This window comes from Cricetulus griseus, chromosome 5 (assembly GCF_003668045.3).
Source record: "Cricetulus griseus strain 17A/GY chromosome 5, alternate assembly CriGri-PICRH-1.0, whole genome shotgun sequence".
In the NCBI taxonomy this organism is placed as follows: Eukaryota; Metazoa; Chordata; class Mammalia; order Rodentia; family Cricetidae; genus Cricetulus; species Cricetulus griseus.
In genome coordinates this window covers 105,780,567-105,803,903 of record NC_048598.1, presented here as the reverse complement: position 1 = coordinate 105,803,903, position 23,337 = coordinate 105,780,567, and the positions used below count along the sequence as shown (strand labels likewise).

Below are 23,337 nucleotides of genomic sequence, written 5' to 3'. Positions count from 1 at the left end.
CCAGGGTTTTTTCTGTGTCTTAGCTACCCACCTTTTCTGTCCTACCATCCTGGGGTTTGACTTCAGTTACCTCATGGTCCAGGATGACAACCTAAGGTCCAGTCCACCTGTCTGTTTTCCAGGCAGCAGAAAGGAGGAGAAGAAAAAGAGAACTCATATTCCATCCATGCCACTCTGAGCTGTTCTGAATGGTCCTGAGTCTCTTCTGTTTTGTGGAACAGAGTTCACTCACATAACACTAGCCATCTCTAAGGCTAGATATGTGGTCTTCTGACTGAGCCCACCTTGCCCAATGAGTAATCAGGGTTTAGCTAAGGAAAGAGAGACTGAATATGTGGGAGTAATTTGGTGCTTGCCTCCAGCTCTTCTTGGCAGTGCGTCCCTGAGTGTTACACTGTTGCTTTCTGGTCTTCTCCCCTTTGCTTCTCAAGGACTTTGAAATCAGATGCCACCTATCCACAGTACTGAGTGTGGGCTATTAATTTCTTCAGTGGCTCATAGGGGTTGAATTGATCATTTGGATCTCTACACCTCCTCCGCACCTCTGCATGTGACTGTATTTATAGGTCAAGTCTTACAGAAATTGCGAGTCAAGTTAAAATGAGCTCACTGGGAGGACTGATCCAACATGCTGGCACCCTTATAAAAAGGGAGTAGTTGGACACGGTGACAGAGAAGACGTAAGTTACAAGGAGAATGCCTTCTGTAAGCCAAGCAGTGCTTGAGGCTCCCGGAAGCCAGAGTGATCCTGGCCCAGGTTCTACCTCGGTCCCCTGCAGGTACCAGGCTGCTGGCACCAGATCTCAGGCTTACTGTTTCCAGAACTGTGGCACTCCAGATTTCTGGAGCCATTTGGTTTGTGGCACTTTGTTACAGTACTCTAGCAAAGTCAGAGGAGACAATCCTCCTCCTCTCTATCCCCTTGTTAGAAGATGGATCTTGGTAAAGTCGTGAAGATACAAGACTCCAGAATGACCTAAGCGGCGACTTCAAAAACTACCCAGAATTAGATCGTGGAGTACTGCAGGTGGTGAGGGCCTGCATCCCAGTGTTCAAATGTTGCCCTTCACCAGTCCACAAAACAGCTAACCGAATCTGAAGGTGTGAACGAGAGCTCCAACGTCTGTCCTTAATGCTTAGCATTCTGATATTTGAATCACGTGTGACCTGAGAACACGAACATTTCTTACATTTCTCTCCATGTGGTTTGCTGGCTGTGCTGTGTCTTCTAAGCAGGGGAGCGTTAGAAATGCCCACGTCTTCACATGTTAGAGGTGCCTCTGAATGGGTGTACCCTGTGGTGCCTTCCGTGCCTTCTGAGGTATAACCTAAGTGCAACTGTAGTTGTTCACCCTGCTTGGGTGCTTGTTGGAGAAAGCTCCATTTTTTCTTGTTTGAGGAGAGTTGGTAAAGATACGTTGATTTCTGAGGATTAATTGAAGAAGATGAAGTGTTTCTTACAAGTCTTTTTAAAGCCAGGCATGGTGGTTTGTGCTTGTATTCCAGCACTGGGGAGGCTGTAGAGGAGGATTTCAGAGTTTGGGGCTAGTCTGGGCAACATGTCAAGTTAAGGCCAGCCTGCCCTGTGTATCAAGACCCTGTCTCAAAATAAGTAACCAGAAAAAGTCTTTAATGTGTTCCTGAAGGACATTTTTATAGTTTTTAAATATGAAAAATGCAGTGTGCTAACTACCAGTTAGCAAGTCTGCACCTTGTTGGGGGCTTGAGACTGTTCACTTTTATGTCCTGGATCTTGCACAGTACATAAAGTATGTAATAAATGCCTGGTAAACAGGTACAGGGTGAAATAGAAAACTATTATTGGTTTAAGACACAGAGGAAAGGAAACAAAATTGTCTTTTTTAAACTAATGTTTTTATTGATTTCTCATTTATTTATTTTGTGTGTGTGAGCATGTAAATGTGTGTATGCCCATGCCAAGATACACTGGCGGTTAGAGGACAAGTTGTAGAAGTTGCTTCTTTCCTTCATATGGTTTCTAGGGCATCAAACTGAGGTCATCAGCCTTGTCTCCAAGCACCTTTGCTCTCTAAACCCTTATCTTTATCTATCTCACCAGTCCATATTTTTAATCGATTCCACTAAAACGAGAGCACAGAACCCACTGTGTGCTCTTTTGAATCAAGGAAAACCAACACTCAGGAATTTTGTAGAGCTATAACTCAATCACAGTTGACCAGGCTTGGGAACTAATGAATGAGCACTGACAGTCCACATGACGATTAGCCACAACAAAGCAAGAAGCCAGCTTTGTGAACAATGCATTTTAAACATTTCCAATCTCCTTTCAGAAATAAACCAATCCTGATTGTGCATGGCGATAAGAGAGAAGACAAGGCACACTTGCACGCCCAGGCAAAGCCCTATGCAAACATTTCCCTCTGCCAGGTAAGCTGCTCCAGCTTGACCTCATGCATAGTCCACAAGTTGGTTAAGTCCATCCTCCCCCTTTGGGCAGCAACCCCCGCTTTAGCTTTACCAATAGATATTTGCCTTATCTCATTCTGGCTTAAACACACCTGAAGTAACTTACTCTGCCAGTGAGGACTTCATGGTCAGAAAGACTTTTTTCTCTGTCTTGACTTGAAGTCTCCCTCCTAGTGTCCCAGATTTCCTGCTCTCTGGAACCACACAGTTCAATTTATGCCTTCCTGGCTCGTGCCGAGATTCCTGTATTTGAGGTCAGCTGTCCTCTTCCTGTAGTTGGTCTCAGGGCTGAGATTTCTTTTCCTCTGTTTGTGTTCAGTGCAGCATGCATCTCTGCTCCCGCCAGCTAGCGCTCACTTGTGCTTAGTTCGTCCTGTGCTTCTTGTGACCTGGATTTCAGCATCGGTCTCCCGGATGCAGTCCAGTGGCTTTGGATCTCCTTAACGCAGCTGAAAACTGCTTCTGTGATATTCTGACCTGTTAGCCACTGCTGGCACTTTAGATGTCCTAAGATCTGTTTCACATCAGCCAGAGAAATGGAGAGACCCATAGATTAAAAGCCTGTTAGGAAACTGAAGAGTCCTACCTGGGCATGAGATCCTAGCCCAGTGAAGAAACACTCGGTGATCACCTACTAGAACCAAAGCAGAGAGGAAGATGGAACAACAAAAGCCGTTGTCCACCTTCTCTGTATGTTCCATAATTTTGCTCTGTGCTCAGTAGTCAGCCTGCAGTGTGACCGATAAATCTTGAGCTTTTGTTATAGCAGTTACTCTATACACTACATCTAGAAGAATCTCTTTATTCCATGTGTTATTTTGAGCAACAAGCAGGCAAAAATGGGAAGAAAAGGAGTTCAGGGGATTTTTTTTCCCCCAAAACCATTCCTTTCTATGGAAATGGTAACTGTGAAGTAGCAGGTAGAACCTTCACCATTTCCTGCCTCTGTCAGCATGGTCACCACCATTCCTGAGGAATAGTAGTGAGCCTCGGCTACAGGCTTTTCTCCTTGTCTTACTTTGCTATAGTGGGCTCTCAAGGTTTCTGTTCTTGGACTGCGGAGATGTCTCACTGGATAAAAAGTACTTCCTGTACAAGCATGAGGACCCAAGTGGAATCCCTTCACCCACTTTAAAAGCCAGGGGGTTGCATGCATGCCTGTAAACCCCAGTACTGTGTGGGGGTGCAGTCAGGGGGCTGCATGCATGCCTGTAACCCCACTACTGTGTGGGGTGGAGAGAGCCAAGGGGCTGCATGCATGACTGTAACCCCGATACTGTGTGAGGTGGAGAGAGCCAGAAAGTCTGCATGAATGCCTGTAACCCCACTACTCTGTGGGGTGGAGAGAGCCAAGGGGCTGCATGCTTGCCTATAACCCCGATATTGTGTGGTGTGGAGAGAGCCAGGAAGTCTGCATGCATGCCTGTAACCCCAGTACTGTGTAGCTGTAATTTCTTTTCCACCTGGTCCCATAGCCGTCTAGCCCCAAATAAGCACACAGACATATTAATTATTAAACTGTTTGGCCAATCACTCAGGTTTCTTACTGGCTAGTTCTCTCTTAATTATTACCCCATAACTATTAATCTATGTATTTCTACATGGTGTCATCTTACCTGAGAGTGCCTAGTGCATCCTATCTTCCTGGTCTCTACATGGTGTTCCTCTCGCGGCTTCTCTCTGCCTCCTCTCCCCAGCTTCTACTGGTCTGGTAGCCCTGCCTATACTTCTGCCTGGTTAATGGCCAATCAGTGTTTTATTCATCAACTAATAAGAGAAACATATATACACAGAAGGACATCCCCCATAAGTACTGTGTGGGGTGGAGAGAGTCAAGAGGCTGCATGCATGCCTGTAACCCCCCAGTACTGTGATAGATGGAAAGAGTCAGGAGGCTGCACACGTACATGTAACCCTAGTACTGTGTGATGTGGAGAGCCAAAGGGCTGCATGCATGCCTATAACCCCACTTCTGTGGGGGTGGAGGAAGGAGGACCTCTGGGCTTATTGACTGCCTGCCTGGCTTCAGGCTCAATGGAAGCCTTTCTCTGGGAATCAGAAAAGGCAGCATCAGAAGTCCTCCTATGGCCACCAAGCTCAAGCTCACGCATGGGTGTCCATACTGCATGTACCGCACACATGGGTCGCACCAAGGTTTCTGCTCTTAAAGTAGAGACATGATATCTGGATCCCTTTCTTTGTAATTTTCCTTCTAGGGTCTCTCTCATGAAGTGAGTGTTAACTCACATTTGATAATGCTCCTTCCAGCTCTAAGTGGTACCTATGTTTTCCTTTCAAAAAGAAAACATTAGATCACTTTTAAACACCTCCAGCACTTTTTTCTGATTTAACCCATTGCACATTAAGTCACTGTGGCCTCAAGCCACGTCCCCTTCTGGACTGGACCGTGGATGTAGCTCAGTGCTAGAGTGCCTGTCTAGTATCCACAAGGATACTAGTTTCTGTCCTCAGTATCACTCAGAAAATCCTCTTCCGCGAAAAGGGTTTGTGGTTCGTCTTATGCACAGGGGTATCTTTATGCCTTTGGTTAGCAGTTCCCTAAAATTCTGCTGTTTGCTTTGATATCCACCAACAGAAGAGGTGGAAAGAAAACTAGCAGTAAACTGACACAGGAATCCTGAAAGCCCATGATTAGGCTTCAGACAGCAGCCACCTAATACCACCAGGTTTAGGAGAGCCTGATGCCTGAGATCAGGATGGCCACTAGAGGGCGCAAAGACACACTTCTCACAGACCTTTGCAAGGAACCTTACTGGAGGGAGCACCTCTCTCTAGCCTAACGGCTAGATGCAGGAGAATCGTGGCCCCATCGTGGCCCCATCCTGACCTACTGAAGTGCCTCTCCATCTTAGCTTTTACTGGTAATAACATTCATCAAGGAATTAGTTGGGTATATGTTTAGTGCATGGGGCTGAAAATTGAGGCGATAGTGGTGGCGAAGGGTCACTTTGCCTGAATTCTGCCTCAGCTCTCTGCCTGTGTATATGAATATGCCTGGGCCACTGTAACGACATGGAGAATATTTTCGTTTTGAGACTGGTCAGCTTAAATGACAGACATCTAGGAAGCTGAGAATTCCAGTCCTGGTACAGGTCACTCTGGTTCCTGATGAAGTTTCTTCTTGCCTTGTAGATGACTGCATTCTCACGGTGGCTTCACATGGCAGAGGCGGGGGCGGGGGGAGGGGGGTGTGTGCTAGCACTCTGATATCTAAGAGGACATTGACTGTATTGGGTGCCCTCCCCCCTTTCCCATGACTTTATTTGATTTTATTTACTGCCATCAAGTCCCTCTCACTAAACACTGATACACTTAGGCTTCGACTTTGACATGTGATTGGAGGATGGGCATGGCATGAAGGTTCATTCCACGATGCTCATTCTGGCCTTGTCACTTCCCATTTGTTTAAATGTAATTTGTCCATGTATCAAATGGATTGCTAATGGCATTCATTACAGCATTTGAAAGAGTTGGTGCATTAGCCCCCAAAAAGCACACATTAAAGAGGACCTATTGAAGTTACTTTCAGCTTCGTTGTTTGTGCCTGAAAGCAGGTAACGCGTAGCAAAGCTAAATTTAGAAGCTGGTTCTCTTAACCACTGTTCTTTCTCAGTTAAAAATCAGCTGATAAAGTGATTTTGTAATTTTAAAGACATGAAGTACAGTTCATAGCTTTCTCCTCTGGCTAAAACATACAAATGCATGCTGGTCTGCCCATTTCCCCCAAGCTGCTTGGACCTTCAGGAGGACCTGCAAACTGTGTGGTAACTACTTATGTATTCCAGTTGTCCATTCTGCCCCTACCAGCCAGTCCTGACCTTCCTTGTGTGATGAGGAGAGGGCACTGTGATGTCCTCAGGTCTTATTGCTCACAGCAAACAGGCCTCTTTCCTAAGGACTTACACATCCTTTCGTATCCTCTCCCAGCAACTCCGAGGCTCACAGCCTTCACCCATTTTAAAGAGGCAGAAGCAGAGAATGTAGGACTTTCCCCAAATCAGGCAAATTGTGAGGCGGGATTCGAGCCCAAGCAGTGTCTTCCTAAACTGGTCACTCGGCTGCTTGTTTGTTCCATAACCTGTTCTTTCTGGCATATTCTGCTTGACCAGGGTCTTGCTGAGCAAAGTGTTAGATAAAATGTTTTCCTCTCAGCATGCCTGCACTTACTTGTAAAGGTGTCAGTCTGGAGTACAAGGCAGGTTTAGCATCGTTTACTCCCAGCCTTTACTGCCTTTGTATGGAGCATTCTCTTTTACTTTAGCATCATGAGGGCTGTATGTTGCCACCACAACCAATGCAATTTTAAGTGTGTTCTTAAAACTTTGCTGTCTGGGAGGCCAGCACAGGACTGATCCAGACCACTGAACATGGATGTCAATTAGGAAGCCTCTGCTCTCTAGGGGACCCCTGGTAGGGCATTTGTATTTTTCCCTGATGTAAGAAGGGATTTTGAGAGCCCATCCCACGTGAAGGGATGCACTCTTGGCCTGGACACATGGGGGAGGGCCTAGGCCCGGCCCAGGATGTTGTGGTGGACTTTGGGGAGCCCCTGTCAAGGGCCCTACCCTGCCTGGGGAGTGGAGGGTGGATGAGGTGGGGGGTAGGTGGAGGGTGGGGGGAGGATGGGGAGGGGAGGAAGAGGAAGAAGGGATTGACATGTGAAGCAAGCTTGTTCCTAATTAAAATTAATAAAAAACTTTGTTTATCTTAATTCTTCAATAGAAGCCAAATATCTCTTTTGAAACTTTGTTTAGAATCACATTTATTTTATTAGACTTTTGGCAACTGAAGAAATTAGGTTTCTCACTCATAATTACTGTAGTTAAAAACACAGTATGTATTAAATCATGTTGGATAAAGAAAGTGTTTTAAATGAGTCTTAGTGGGTGCTATAATAAAAGCTGTCTTCTGCTGGGTGGTAGTGGCAGAGGCACACACCTCAATCCCAGCACTGGGGAGGTGGAGGCAGGTGGATCTCTGAGTTCAAGACCAGTTTGGTCTACAGAGTGAGTTCCAGGACAGCCAGGGAGGGCTTCACAGAAAACCCTGTCTCAAAAAGCCATTTAAAAAAAAAGCTGTCTTGTGTTTGTCCAATAGAGGGCAGTAAAACGGTTTTTTTAAAGTTGGTTTGGTCCCTTCCCCTTAATTTCCAATAGATAAGAATGGTAAATATTAAGTGAGACTTATAAAATAAATTTTACAATTTTATGAAAAATAAAATTTTAAAATTATTTCTTTTCTGTCGTAGGCAAAGCTGGATATTGCATTTGGAACACATCACACGTAAGCAATGTTTACTAAATGGGGAGGTGTGATTTTAATTGGCCAAAGGATATGAGCAAGGAGCTTTTAGACCTGATACCAAGATACAGGCCGTCAGTATGGAAGCGTGAATCTATGACTCAGGGGTCTTTGCCCGTTGCTCAGGATATCAGAAATGACTGCTCAGAAGCACAGAATTCCAAATGTGGTCCTTGTGGTCATGGATGGTTCTGGGTGCACAATCAGTGCTTAGGGCATCTCTGCCTCTCGAAAGATGTCAAGAATGAGTTATATTGACTAATCTATTATTAGTCAGCCTCATAACTAATTTTACCAGACATTGCCAATTTGCAAGGCCTATCCCAGCTCAAGTGAGCTCCCGAGATGTAAGTGGCAGACAGGCAATCCTGGCCCACTCCTTCCTGTCTGACACATTGTGCCAAATGACAGTGTGCTCCATCTTTTTTAACTTGGTTTTACAGGAGTTTCACTGAGTCCTTTTGCAGGGCAATGTGGCTTTACAAGTACGAAAAGCCAAACGTGGTTGTCCTTATTTTAATATTTTTCTAAATCATTTTTTCTGGTAAGGATTTGTCAAAAGACTGTGTGTGACAAAGCCTCTTCTGGCTTTTAAACCAATGGTGGGAGCATGGGGCTGGCTGCCCCCAGGTAGGAAGCCATCTGCTAGCGGGAGTGTTGTCATCTGTCTGGCTGTGGCACTGCTTCTTGCTGAAGCAATGACCTGAAATGACAGGATTGTGGCTGCTTTTCTCTCCGTGTGTGTAAAACAGTATTTTTGCCAGTCCATTGTAAAAGGGAGCCAGAGCAGAAGCAGTTAAGCCTCTCTGTGAAGCTGTAGGCCTGTCCTGTGACTTTAATGCCCTGAGTAGAGATGGTCACATCTACAGACCGCCCCTAATTGGTAGCTTCTATCCACTAGGGGGCAGGTGTGAGGAGCGAGAGTGAACTCAAGCACCTGACTCATGCATAAAATACTCATTTTCCAGCGCTGAGCTCACAGGATGCCAGTTTCAGCTCAGAATACAGATTGTCATCAATGGGGGCAGCTTAGCAGGCAGGAAGTCCTTGTCTCCTACCCTTAGCTGAAACCCGGGATAAACACACCCTTGATTCTAGAATGCTTTCCACCAGCCCTGCCACCCTGTGTGCTCTGGCATGATTTGTTGGGCCACCAGTGCCGGATTTCTATGCTGACCATGTGGTCTGCGCTCTGTAATGACCTATACAAGTGAAAAGCCCAGTGCGCCTCCGGACTAGCAGTGCGAGAGCTTGAGCTGTCATGGATTGGTTATGCTATCACTCCTGGGAGGGGCTTGAGGGCTCAGGAGGCCTGCTCCAAAGCTGGCGTGATGATGCTTTACTGTGAATGGAGCAGGGAGGGGACACAGGGAAACTCCCTATTCTTCATTTTAAAATGTCAGATTTCTTTGATCCTTCTAATATCATAGACCAAAAAAACTAAGAGCTGGAATAAATTGATTTTCCTTGGGAATGTAAATAGGACAAGAACTCACCTTTAACTTTAGTTTTTAATTTGTTCTTGTTTGCTCACTGCTACAATTGACATCATTGTTTCCTTTGCCTCATTCATCCCTCGCTCCTTATAGCAGCTCACACATGCCCATTTTATAGGTTAAATCCAGTAGTTCTCAATTCAGAGAAGTCACTGGAGTAGAACCGGTTCCAGATAGACAGTATCCATGGTTTACATTTTGCTGAAATGGCAGTCGGTATCTTGTAAAGAATTGAACTCATGTCTGAAAATTTGGGTTGTTCATTATTTTAAGACGTGTTCATCAATCCAGGGAAGACAGCACACACATGCCTGTAATCCAAGCTCTTGGGAGGCTGAGAAGGGGATCAGGAGGTCAAGGCCGTCTACATGAGATTCCCCATCTCACACACACACACAAAAAAGTTATTTATCAAATACCTATAATGTTATTGAGTCTCAAGTCTGGAGGATGTCATTTTTTTGTCCTCGTAGCTTTTCATGTTTTAGTGAGAGCGCAGACTAACGTGAGGTAGAAAAGGAGAAAACCCCGGCTTTGTGGTGATGAAGTAAATACTGTCTTCCCAGCCTGGAGCTAACAACAGTGACTGTGATGCAGTTCCTGGGATGACACATGCCTGAGTAAGCATGCACTGACCAGGCTATTGGCCGGGTACCTTGTGCAGAGTACACAGCAATCCCAGGCACAGCATGTTCCTTGGCACTTTAGAATGGGAAAGCTCTTTGGTTTTCCCCAGAGTTGGGCATGGTTACCTCTGATGGCTCTAAGCATTAAAGTGGAGAAACACAGCCCAAGCATCCTCATCTAAACAGGGGCCAGCCACAGCCTGCTGGGAAAGGCTTCTTCCCCTCATCTTCTCCAGCCGGCCCTTTCCTCACCAAGCCCTCATCTCCCACTCATTGTCTAGTAGCATAAAATGTTCACTCTCCTACCTCTAGCCGTGTGCCCTACACACAGTGCCCTGGCTCACGGGCATGTGTGAGTTGAGCCACCTCTGCAGGCTCGTTTGGTGACCTAGGTAATAATCCCCTTTCCTCCAGGTGCAGAGTCTGCAGTTGTAAAATGAGAATTACTTCTTCTTGGGATTGTCTTGACACAAAGTCTTGATCCCAAAACAGTGCCTGGTGTGGAGGTGCCTGGCATGCATTTCCTCATTTCTTCATAGCCCCCCCACTTTTAGGAAGTAGCCCTTTGGTCACCCCCACTGCTTAGGGGCAGTACTGTGGGTTCACCTTTTTTCGGGGAGACTTCATTCCTTATCTTCCTATATGTCAACAGTGACCTTATTAACACACATGTCGACTATGAAAAGATTAATATGTCTCCCCTTAAATTAATTCTTAATTCTGTTTGATAGGATTCGCTGACATCGATACGTGATTTCCTCGTAATTGATGCCTTGATTAATGGAAATATTTGTAAAGCTTCTATCATGAATCCCTAGCTAGCTTATCCTTAATTGTAATCAGCTGCTAATGTGGCAACTGTGTGTGTCAATTTGCCCAGATTTCAGGGACTGCGTTTCATACGTACAGAGAAGAAGCTCAGCAGCTGTCACTTCTCAAGCTTTGCATTAATTTATTGTCTGCCAGCTTGAATTACTTTCTCCTTTTGGCAAGACCCAAACATCTCATTCTCTTTTCTGGTCCTGTCTTTTCCCTTATTTATTTATTTATTTGTTTGTTTGTTTCCAAGAGGCAGAACCTTAGTCACACCAGAGCACAGTCATACAAGGTAGCCTGAAACTTACCAGCCAAGCCCTGATCTCATAGGCACAATCCCTCCTCAGCCTCCCAAGTTGCTAGGGTTACAGGCACATGCCACCACACCTGGCCTTTCCCTTCTCCTTTATATACCTCCTCCAGCCCAGCTTCAACTCCTGGGGTTGCTCATCTGGGGAGAAACATTCTCATTGTTGTCACATGTGTCCACTAAGTTGCATAGGTGAGTAATAAGTAGCATTTTGGCCTCAGCAGAAGTGATAAAATAAGCCAAGACAAGCGTTACAGCCTTGAGAAATGGCACTGTGGTTCTGGAGAGAAGACTTAAGTCCTTAAATAACTGGAAACAATATGGAGATAAAAGTCACCCAGCACTAAGTTACAAAATAAAGCAGGGCACCGGACAGGAATGAATCCCAAATGTCTATTTAATCTTTACTCTGTGGACTTTGATTTCATTGTCATCAGTCCCACATTGGGGTTGCTCCTTCGTGATTCACATGAAAAGTGGAGGCTCAGGCTTACAGAATGGTTTACTAGAGCCCATGCTCTTCTCAAGAGCAGACTCCTGTCTTTAGACTTCACCTTGAGAGCTCTTGCATATACATTCTTTCCTCTCTCATTGGAAGTAAAGTTAAGAAAAATACGCTTAGTGATGATGCAAGAAGCCCCAGTGGAAAGAGAGGGCCCATCACTTGAGTTCATGGAGGAGAAAAGAAAAGACTTACTTCAAGCCCAGGTACACAATGGGGACATGCGTAGCACATGGAATACATGTCTGATCAGGACAGGGTATCTCACAGTCTTCCAACTGCAACCTTTAGTAAGAAATACATTTTACATTTTCAGCACACTGCATGTATGCATGCAGCCACCGTCTGAAACCGGCTTTAAACCTATGCCATGTGTACTTCAGTTGTTGGAAGCATGCCACAGCATGCTCCCACCTTGCTGGTAGGATGCCCTCCTACACAGGGCATGTCCCTGTGGTCCACCATAGGGAAATGATAGCCACAGATACTAAGGAACCAGCTAAGGGATGTGAGTTCATGACCCCTTGGTCCTTTTTGGAGGATGGCTTTCTATAGAGGAGGAGTTTATAATAATTCATGTTTGGGTAATATAAGAGGTTAAGAATTCTTCCAGCTGTTTCTTGCATTCTCATTAGAAACCCGTTGATTTGGAAAATTCTGTTCATGTTTTCCTCCGCCTCCCTCTCTTTGAAGGAAAATGATGCTCCTGCTCTATGAAGAAGGCCTCCGAGTCGTCATCCATACCTCCAACCTCATCCGGGAAGACTGGCACCAGAAAACCCAAGGGTTGGTAGGGACACGCCCTGCATGGGAGGGGGAAAAGGCAAATGTTACTTGCATTCCTCTTTTTTCTTTCTGTTTTTCTACCTGTGCAAGTAATGCCCACGTGCATGGAAAAGAGGCATGCCAGAAGTAGTCATGGGATTCTCCTTTGCATTGCAAAAGCAAGTGCTTCACCCGAGCCACACCTCCATCCCCATAACACTCCACTGCTCCCTGCCCTCCATCCCACTCTCTTGCTTGATACAGAATCATCTGTGATTGTCACTGGTGTACAGGAATGTGTGCATGCACTCAACTTCATGTGTTCTTATTTATTTGTCTTTCTGTCTGTTTGTTTATTGAGCCTGCTGAGTCCACTTAGTGCCACCTTTGTATATGAGAGTAGGACCACCTCCTGGTATGGGAGGGCAGGGTAGAGAAGTGGGTTTTGTTTTGTTCTGTTTAATCATTGTGTGCAGGTTTGTGCGTGAGTATGGGCACACGGGTGCCACCACCCACATGTGGAGATCAGATAACAGCCTAGAGTGTCAGTCCTCAACTTCAGCCTTGTTTGAGATAGGATCTCTTGCCGCTGTGTACACCAGGCTAGCTGGCTCCAACTTCTGGGGTTTCTCTTGTCCCCGCCTCCCATCTTGCTACAGGGGCACTGGGATTGTGGGTGTGAGTTACCACGCCTGGTGTTACATGGATTCTGAAGATCCAAACTCTAGTTCTCACACTTGGACAAGTTCTTTAACCACCATGCCATCTCCCCAGCCTGAGGCTTTGTTTTTTCGTTGTTGTTGTTGTTGTTTCTTTGTTTGTTTGGGTGTTTCTCTGTGTAGCTTTGAAGGCTGTCCTGGAACTAGCTCTTGTAGACCAGGCTGGTCTTGAACTCACAGAGATCTGCCTGCCTCTGTCTCCCAAGTGCTGGGATTAAAGGTGTGTACCACCACCGCCCGGCCTTTTATTCTTTTCTTTAAAAAGAGAATCTAAGACCATATTGACTAGGTTGTATAGTTCATATAGGTCAGACTGAAAGCAAGAAGATATGAACTGTTCCTCTGACTTGTCTCTCTCTACCAGCCAGCCGCCCTGCTACAGGGCCTGTTGCCCTCTGCGTTGTCTGCTCTTGATTCTCTCTGATACTTTGCAGTTTCATGTTGTGATTAGAAAACAAACAACAAACTCAAAAGGGGGCTAGAGAGATGACTGCGTGGCTAAGAGTGCTTGCCATTCACTCTTTTTGCAGAGACCCTGGGTTTGGTTCCCAGCTCCCACATGAATGACAGCTCACAGGCATCTGGATTCTTTCTCCAGTCCCAGGGGATGCAACACCGTTTTCTGACCTTTCCCGGCACCTGTGCATGCATGGTGCACATACATAAATGCTCACACAAAGAAAATTTTAAAAGTCTTAGCGCACCAAAAACCTTTAAAGGCGCTTTTCATGTGCAGTCTCCCCTTTGGGATTGTCTGCCTGGCCATGCTTCTTCCCTGCTGTGCAGACGTTCCAGCTGCCCTTCAGGTCTGACAGTTCAGATCATTTGTTGGTTTCCAGACTTGGCTTAGCAGTTAAGAGCACTTGCTGCTCTTGCCGAAGATCTAAGTAGATTCCCAGCTGCTGCATCAGGCAGCTCAACTCTCCTGTAACTCCTGTTCCAAGGGATCTGATATCGTCCTCTGGCTTCTGTAGGCGGGCACCTGCATGCCTGTGGTGCACACACCTATATCTATGTATACACATTTAAAACAAATACGGGAAAATTCCAAATTCTTTGTGTGCCCCCCCCAGTGTTCTCATATTATTTCACAAAGTATTAAAAATGCCTCCTTTCTCAGTATCCCACTCTAGAAAGTTATTTCCTGTCACAGTCCTCATCTGGAATATGCCTGTTTGTGAGCCTCTTGCTCTTAGGCTCAGAGGCATTGGTGGGAGGCTACCTCACACATCTATCTAGCCTAGCTGGCCACTTTACACCCAGAGGCAAAGAAAGCCCCAGAGAAGTCATAGGACCTGACTACAATGGCAAAGCCATCAAGAAGCAGATGTAGTCCAGATGTGCGCCCCAGCCTTAATCAACCCTGCCCCTCCTACTCTAAGTTCCCCCAAGGAAAGCAGGGAGTAGATGACATGTCACTCTTCTGGGAAGGCACAGGCTTCAGACACGCAGCCAGGAGTTCTCATCCAGCCTGCTTCCCATCCTGGTAACCAGTAGCCCACCTGCTTCCTTAGGGAGCTGCTGTGTAAAAGAGGAATTGGGCCATTTCTGTTTGGGTTTGGTGGGTAGAACTACAGGGGAAATAGCCACAAAAGGAAAAGACAGTGACAGCAAATGCAGTTTGGGGTCTGACCTAACCATTCATTGCCTCTTACGGCTCATTTCAACAGCCCTTTGGGGTAGAACTCTTAATCTGGTTTTTGTTGCTGGAGGTTCTTATCCTGCCAGGTCCCACAGCCACTTCAGCCCCAAATAGACACACAGAAGTTGTATTAATTATAAAACTGTTGGCCGATGACTAGGGCTTCTTGTTGGCTAGCTCTGTCTTAATTATTAACCCATTTCTATTAATCTAAGTATTTCTACATGGCCTTACCTTACCTTAGGAAAGAGGCCTGTTTGCTGTGAGCAATAAGACCTGAGGACATCACAGTGCCCTCTCCTCATCACACAAGGAAGGTCAGGACTGGCTGGTAGGGGCAGAATGGACAACTGGAATACATAAGTAGTTACCACACAGTTTGCAGGTCCTCCTGAAGGTCCAAGCAGCTTGGGGGAATGCCTGTCACATCCTGTCTTCCTGGTCTCTACATGGTATCTCCCTCTGGCGCCTCTCTTCCTACCATTCCCAGACATAATTCTCCTCGTTTCCTAGTCCTGCCTATCTTCCTGCCTCTATTGGCCAAAAAGTGTTTTATTCATCAACCAATAAGAGAAACATATATAGAGAGAAGGACATTGCCCCATCAGGTTTTGTCCTAGAAGAACATCTAGTCCTAGAGGCTCAAAGCCATACTGTTTTTGTAATTTACCTATGTCATATTGTATTCTATCTGTTGGGTTTGGATACAGTTACTTCCTGTGAGTAGGTATGATGTAGAAGTTAAGGCAAATGCATTGTTTTGGGGTAAAAGGAATTGATGAGATGAAAGTTGTCTAATGTTTTTACCACTGTTGAGTGTTAAATGTGTTACATCCTCATTCCAGGCACCAGAAAGTATAGGACATGAAAATATCTCAAACCACTACAGAATGTATATTATCAAAAAAAAAAGTTTTCTTACTGAAAATAAACTTGCATATACATTTTTCTTGGTATAAATAGCTCTAGATTCTTAATTTGGATAAAGAGCTATACTGATAAGGACATGGTATTTTATAAAGAGATGGCATTCAGAAATAATCCTGTGATGTGGAGTCATTGGGTCAATGTGATCAGATCTGTTTCCTCCTCCCAGAAATTATTCAGTCACTGCCTAAAGATAGTGGCAAGAATTCACCTCTTGCTTCAGGCGAATGCATAACCACTATAGAGGTATTGTTATAATGAGAACTCCCAGGTGTTAAAGTTTTTTGTTTTGTTTTGTTTTGTTTTTCCATTCTAGAATATGGTTGAGCCCTTTATACCCACGACTTGACCAGGGAAGCCACACATCTGGAGAGTCGAGCACCCATTTTAAAGCTGACCTTATCAGTTACTTGATGTCCTACAATGCTCCCTCTCTCCAGGAGTGGATAGACACCATCCAAGAGCACGATCTCTCTGAAACCAAGTACGTGTCCCCATACCAATATGGGGGAGGGGTGCTGAAAAGGGACCCCTGAGTTATAAGCCACACAAGTCTGGAAGGCAGGGGCCTTGGGAAGGAGCGGAGTGGTATTTGACTTGCGCTGCCTGAAAGGGTAAGGGGATGAGAGCAGATTTGATCACCCCATGTCTCAGTGGTTCATGGGCATCGAGGTGGTAATGGGTCTTAAGCCTCCCACTGTGGTAATTGTAGAATTCCTGAGTTCTTTGCCTAGTAACTTAATGCATATAGCCTACTACTAACTGGCTTAGCTAAAAATGAACTTGAGAGTAGTGGTTACCAATAAGGAGGCATGGCCCTAGAGTGAATTGGCTCCTTGAACTATTACATTGTACTAGTTTTTATGTGTATTCTGTGGGTTTGGGGTATCAGGGCACAACTTGCATGTTACTTTATTGTATTTTACTTTATTTAGTGTTTACCTTGTTGGTTCAACCCCTGGACGCTTTCAAGGAAGTCACAAGGATAACTGGGGACATTTTAGGCTTAGGAAGGTAACAAAACTTTTACTCTTTTAACATTTAAAATAAGATAATGTGTATACTGTCTTCCTTTTCGTTTATGATGGATATCTAGTCCCAGGTTCAAATCCCAGCCTGTGGTATACAAGCCTGGTGGTCTTGACTTGTTCCTCAGCCTGCCTCTTGTTGGCTAAGAAATGGACAGAATTGTGTTGAGTAGTGAATATAAAATAGAATGTTCTGTCAGCAGGGGAACTTGTGGACTAGATCTTGGTGTCCAGCCTAGGAAATAGAATGCCTTTGTGTGATCACAAGTCCTGCAGATTGAGTAGCATCTGGAGTTTTCAAGCCACTTCTCATCAGTTCTCATTGCTTAGTTCAGGACAAACAAGCAGATTAGAACATATGCATTGAGACAGGAGTTCTAACAGGGCTTTCCTCAGATCTTGAAGTTTGTCAGGAGATGAGACTATGGTAGAGACTGTGTCTGAGAGTTACCAGTTCACTTCTGTTTCCTACAGCATGCTGCAGCCCATGAAAAGTGTGTGTGTGTGTGTGTGTGTGTGTGTGTGTGTGTGTGTGTGTGTGTGTGTAAATGGTAATACCTACGCTGTGGAAAGGAAGGCAATGTATATTAAATCAAACAAGACATCAGTCAGAATGTGAGTTCCACTGGACAGGAGCTGTCCAAATTCTTCTTGCTGTCTGCTGCCTCTAGGTAATACATGTTTAAGAGGATAAAACTTCCAAATACTTGCTCAGTTGTTCCTTCAGGTTTGCATAAGTGTGAAGGCAGGAAATGCAGATCAATTTTCTTCGGTGCTTTTTAGGTGGTTCATATCCATATGTAAATATCCCGTTCATATTAGGCAGCCACACTGGAGGCCAAGGATTTTGTCTGTGCTTCCATACCCCCACCCCCACTCCCACCCCCACCCCCAGGCCCTTGCATATGCTAGGCTAACGCCTACCACTGCGCTGCTGTGTCCCAGCCCTGGAGCACAGTGCTAAGATCAGAGCTAGAAACTCTTTTCAAAGGGAATGGACCCGAATGCACAATGGTTTAATCATGTCGGTTTAGTTTAAGTGTATTAGACAGTTGTGATCTCAGGGTGGGTTTATCATGATATTTCTGCTAAGATGGGTCTTTGAAAAATGTTTTGTTCTGCTTTTGTTTCTAATGCAAATCAAACAATTTTGAAAAGAGACTTCTTGTCCACATATGTCTTAGTTAGGATTTCCGTTGCCATGAAGAGACACCATGGCCGTGGCAACTCTTACAAAGTAAAACATTTCATTGGAGTGGCTCACTTACAGTTTCAGAGGTTCAGTCCGTTATCGTCATGGTGGGGAGCATGGCGGCATGCAGAGAGTCCTACATCTTGCAGGCAGCAGGAAGTTGACTGACACACTGGGCAGTATCCTGAGCATAGGAAACCTCAAAGCCCGCCCCCACAGTGGCACACTCTTCTTCCAATGAGGCTATACCCACTCCCAACAAAGCCATACCTCCTAATAGTGCCACTCCCTGTGAGATTATGGGGGCCAATTACATTCAAACACAACATAGTGGGGAGGGGCATACTTTTAGTAGTATAATTCCCAAAGAAGAAAGTATCTATGAGCATGATGTTGATTGCTGATGTTTTCAGGTTATCCTTGTAAATAAATAAAAGGTATTCCAAAGACCATGTTTAGGCATTCCGGCATTTCAGTTACTATTGTTACTACTGTGACTAATGCACTCACCTTTATTTTGGAGCAGCTTCTGCGGACACATGCCCCATCTGTACCTAAAGACGAGTGCTGGCCTATTGTGGGTCAGTTTTCAAGCATTGGTTCCCTGGGGCCTGATGAGTCCAAGTGGCTGTGCTCAGAGTTTAAAGAGAGCTTGCTGGCACTGAGAGAGGATGGCAGGACTCCAGGAAAAAGTGCAGTTCCTCTTCATCTGGTGAGCCTCTTGCTCCCTGACTTACCACGCTATAGTCCAGAAGAGTTAAGACACAGCCTCCTTTATAATAGCTGGAGGATGGGAAAAGAACACTCTAATCTGTGGTCCTGGTGCCACCCAGGACAAGGGGTTCCGGTGTGTTCAGAGGGGAAAACATTTAAATTAAAGTACAATTTTTCATCAGTTATATAATGCTTCCTGTAGATTAGTTATTGCCCGTTTATTTTTCAGTAAGATGGGGATTTTCTTTTAATTTAATATATAATCTCTTAAGTTTTTTAGTTAAACGTTTTTTGTTAACACTTCCATTTTCTTAAAAACCAGTTAACATTCCTTTCTTTCAATATGATTCATGCCGAGCTTTATTGTTTTTCTCTTTTCTTGCTTATTTTTAGATCTATCCTTCTGTGGAAAATGTTCGGACCAGCTTAGAAGGATATCCTGGTAACTCAGTCATGGTTTCTCTGTATAGTCCCAAAATGTCTTAGGGCTTGTTTTGTTATGTTTTGTTTTGTTTATTTTTCATCAGAATTGGGTAGAAATGTAGAAATGGTTTTCCCTCCTCCCGATAAAGCTAATGAAGCAGGCGTTGTTGAGCTGTGCAGTATTCCAGAGAAGGGCAGTTTGGGCACGCCTCTTCACCGTCACAGTGACTCCATGCAGTGTGGTTTTCCTCAGTTTTGCTAATACTTATTTACTAATAATCCAACGTGCTGATTGCCAAGACAAGATGTCCAACTAAAGTGCGCTCCCCTGGCACCCACTGCTGCCTTGGTGAGTTGACTAGCATCCTTCCCTATGCCCGAGTCAGAGGTTCCACATAGACCTTCCAAATTTACATCCCAGACACAGATAGACTTAAGGCCTAGAGCTAGTGATTACTATTAGCTTTCGTGTAACTTAGTTGATATGTCATTATTTCAGGTGCTTCACCTGCAAATGCCTAGTCTTATTTTTTTTAATTTAAATATTTTTTTCATTTATTTTACATACCAACCAGTTTCCCCTCCTGGTCTTATTTTCTTTAAAAAAAAAAAAAAATAACTCTCAACTTCAACTTCATTCTTCTCTTTATCCACTACTGAGCACTGAACTTTTAAATAGAAGCATCCTCTCTAATGCCATCAAGTTATTAACAAAAGCTCCAGAGAGGATGCCTTTGGGAGAAACTAAGTCTGATTGGCATTCACGACTGGCTGGTAGCAGAATGCACTAAATTAAACCTAATTTTGCCCATTTATTGCTTATGAAATTAGATGTGACCTTGCCAAAAGAATCTCAATAAAGTTCAGAGTATATTTGCTATTTGTTGTTCTTTAATAACAAAATAAAATTACTTCACCTTGACTCTGGGACATGAGTAGTTTTTCTTTCTGTCCTTCTAATAGCCTAGATCTATTCAAAGTGCACTTTTAATGGCGGGGGAGAACATGACATTCTCAATGAAGCAGTTTTATAAGTGGTTCTGCAATGGAGTATGTTTTTAGCTATTTGCAGTAAGAGACAGGACATACCTTATTGGACCCTGGAGTTGTCTGCACATAGATTACTGTGGGGAAGTTCCCAGGTGTGTTCAGAAAGTCACTGATGAATCTGCAATGGAGTTTTCTTTAGAAGAAGAAGGCAGAAGTGTTTACATGTTTTTATATCTTACAGTTCTGTGAGAACCTCCTCTGCCTGCCTGTTTGGGAATGGCAGAGTGTAAAGGCAAAGTGTGCAGTACTGTGTTTTCTCACTCACTACCTTCCCAGATGTCCTGCCTAGGACAAAAACCTAGTGATGTGTTTCATACCCCCCTATGATTGTAAAACAGGCCCAGCTTCTCTCTGTGGGCTTTTCTTATACTTCAAATCTGTGTGGATATTACCCCCACTCAGTGATTAAGTAGTACCTTTCCTTTTCAGATAGTAAACTGTTTATATGTCTCTTCTCCCAGAGAAAGAAAGTCCATGAAGAGTATGTACCTCATTTGAGTCTGGTAGTGTAGACCTTTGATCCCAGCTACTCTGGAGGTTGAGGCAGGAGGACCACAAATTCAAGGCCAGTCTGGTCTACAGACTGAGACCCAAGCCAGCCTGGGCAACTTTGTAAGACCATAAATAAAAAGTAAAAATATGGCTCAGTGGCAGAGCCCTTGCCTGGCTTGGGCGAGACTCTAGGTTCAGTCCCCAGTACCAAGACAGAAACACAGGCAGAGAGAAGATGATGTGCCTGATGTAGGCATGGACATTTTCTTTCAATGAACTCTTACGTGAGGTGAAGTAATGGAGGAGGTTGTTTATCATCTACCTTCTCACTATTTATAGAGATTTTCTTCTTAATGAAGACGCCTCATGGTATATTTCATTATTTTTATTTGTTTTCTTTTCCTTTTTTAATAGCTGGGGGCTCTTTACCCTATGGCATCCAGACAGCTGAGAGACAGAATTGGCTGCATTCCTACTTTCAGTAAGTAATTGGTTCTCAGTGCTGCTCTTACTTCATCAGGACCAAGAATGTTGTGTCAGTCTGCTCTTTTAAAAAGTACCTTATATAATACAACTGTATTCTTTCCTCTACATATGCTGGTGATAGAAATAATTTAAAACAAGGTTTTGAAAAATTTTGGGAATAGGTTTTTAATACCAGAGTAAAATTTATATATCTGTGAGGTTTCTATTTAGATGTTGGCAGGCAAAGACAAAGACAAATAAGGGATCCTGTTGGGTAGTCTGTGGTTTACATAAGCAACGTTCAGCTCACTTTGCTGAAGCATGAAGCATAACCATCCAGACCATAGTATGCAGGCCACATGCCACACTCGCCAAGGGTAGAGTCCATGCCTCTGTCTCCAGGATAAAGATGGTGTTGTTGGGCCAATAGAGCTCAGGAAACAGGTGATGGATGGGAAGGGAAAGAAAGGCTTGCCCTTTTTCTCTTCCAGCTACAGCACTTGCCCATCCCGAATGTTGTAGACCAACCCCAGAGTCTTACTCACTTTGGTAGTGGCTCTGCAGCTGGGCAGCCAGAAATGACCGAGGGAGACCATCTCCATGGCTTTCTACTGAAATTCCTGTTGGCCAGCGGCCATCATATCTGCTCCAAACGGAGAGTTGTTCCTTACAGAGCACTTCTGTGCTGTGTTCCTGTCAATTTCAGATTCCTAGATTCACTCTGAGGAACAAAATGGTGGCCATCTTAACCCTGATCCTATGCTGGCAAACTGCCTGTTAGCTTGGGGGATTATCCTCTTCCAAGCCAGAATCACAGCCTCATGACGGAGGCCATTATGCCTCCTCGGAACCCTAGTCCTAAAATGTAGGAGTAATAGTCAAAACTAAAGCATTTCTGTGTTGTCCCCCTGCCTTTTTAGCCCTCACCTGTGATATGCTGTATTCCACTCCCTTTGTTTTGTGGGGAAGCTTCCGTTGGAGCCACTACTCAATAGTGTGCACTATAGGGCACGATAATCTTCCTGTTTCCAAGAGCTCACAGTTCAGCCAGAGACCTGAGTACACACATGCAGAAAGCACAATGAAAATGTGTAGTGCACATGTGCATGCTTGTGTGTACACATGTGTGCATGCATGCATGTGTACTAGTTAGTATGTGAAAGAACAGGATGCCCCATGTCCACAGGCTTTGATGATTTTGTTGCTCAGGCTGAGTTTCCTTGTTTGACATCCTTATTTTGCAGAATGACCGTGTTCCTCTCTTATCTGAACAGAGTTTCATCAGCCACCAGGTCACAGACCATGCTCCTGCTGTCTTTTTAGCTAGGATGTTGCTTTTGGGGCAGTCAGCTAGAACAAGAATGTTGTCTGTCTTGCATTCTTTTCTAATTGGTGGTTTACGTCTCTCCTGTCACTAGCAAGTGGTCAGCAGAGACATCTGGCCGAAGCAATGCCATGCCACATATTAAGACGTACATGAGGCCCTCATCAGACTTCAATAAACTGGCTTGGTTTCTTGTTACAAGGTAAAGGGACCTTATATGTCTCGTGGGGGTCTTGTAACTTCTGCTCTGAAATTGAGTGGAGTCCTAGAAAGTGAAGTTCTCACTTAGTTCTCAGCCTGCTTCCATCACTTAGCCTTAAAGGAGGCCTGTGACTAATGTCTTATTGAATGTGTGATCATTGCCTGATTGTTCATGTCTATTTAGATGTTTGCCATATTTGCATAAACATTGGATTTACTTCTTTTTTTATGCTGTAATAATAATAATAATGATTAAGCAAACTGACATATGGGGTAAATACAGAAGAAGCAGAAAATGTTAAAATGGTTGCTTTTTTTTCTTCTAGTGTCTCTTTAGATAATTAAAACTTGAGCAATCAAATCTCTCATGTGCCATTTTAAAAACATCTTTATAATGATATAATTCACATACCATAAAATCTGTGCATTTAAGTCTACAATTTAACAGTCTAACATGTTCACAGAATTGTACAACCATCACCATAATCTAATTTTAGAATATTGTAATCACCCCTAAAAGGAACTCTCTACCCACTGACATTTTTGTTTCTTTTTTTTTTTTTTTTTTTTTTTTTAAAGATAAATTGCTTTGCCCTTTGGAAAATAGAGCTGTGACTAGAACATTAGTACCTCTCTCCTAGTCAGAACTCAAGCACTGGGCATCTCTTTGTGATTCAGTAGCCTAATTGATGTCAATCACAACTAATTACACTATCACTGGTTGGAATTACTGCTTTAAGACTGAAATGGTACCCAAGAACATGCTTCTAAACAAAAAAAACAAAAACAAAACAAAAAAAAAAAAAACTGTGACTTTTTGTGGCTAACATTTGTGCCTGGTTCAGGTATGGAATACTGACCCAAAGAGATGGTTG

General features: G+C 44.2%; 1 protein-coding gene across 2 annotated transcripts in view; it reads left to right on the top strand.

The window, feature by feature from the left end:
• Tdp1 (tyrosyl-DNA phosphodiesterase 1) overlaps positions 1–23,337 on the top strand; it is a 73,661-nt gene that overhangs the window by 11,639 nt on the left and 38,685 nt on the right. For both annotated transcript variants that reach the window (XM_027419090.2, XM_027419089.2), the window contains exons 5-13: positions 2,313–2,409; positions 7,718–7,752; positions 12,214–12,306; positions 15,890–16,057; positions 16,509–16,587; positions 18,320–18,505; positions 18,901–18,949; positions 20,887–20,953; positions 22,356–22,463. In XM_027419090.2, coding sequence (XP_027274891.1) covers positions 2,313–2,409; positions 7,718–7,752; positions 12,214–12,306; positions 15,890–16,057; positions 16,509–16,587; positions 18,320–18,505; positions 18,901–18,949; positions 20,887–20,953; positions 22,356–22,463 — 882 coding nt within the window. The remainder of the gene's footprint in view (positions 1–2,312; positions 2,410–7,717; positions 7,753–12,213; positions 12,307–15,889; positions 16,058–16,508; positions 16,588–18,319; positions 18,506–18,900; positions 18,950–20,886; positions 20,954–22,355; positions 22,464–23,337) is intronic.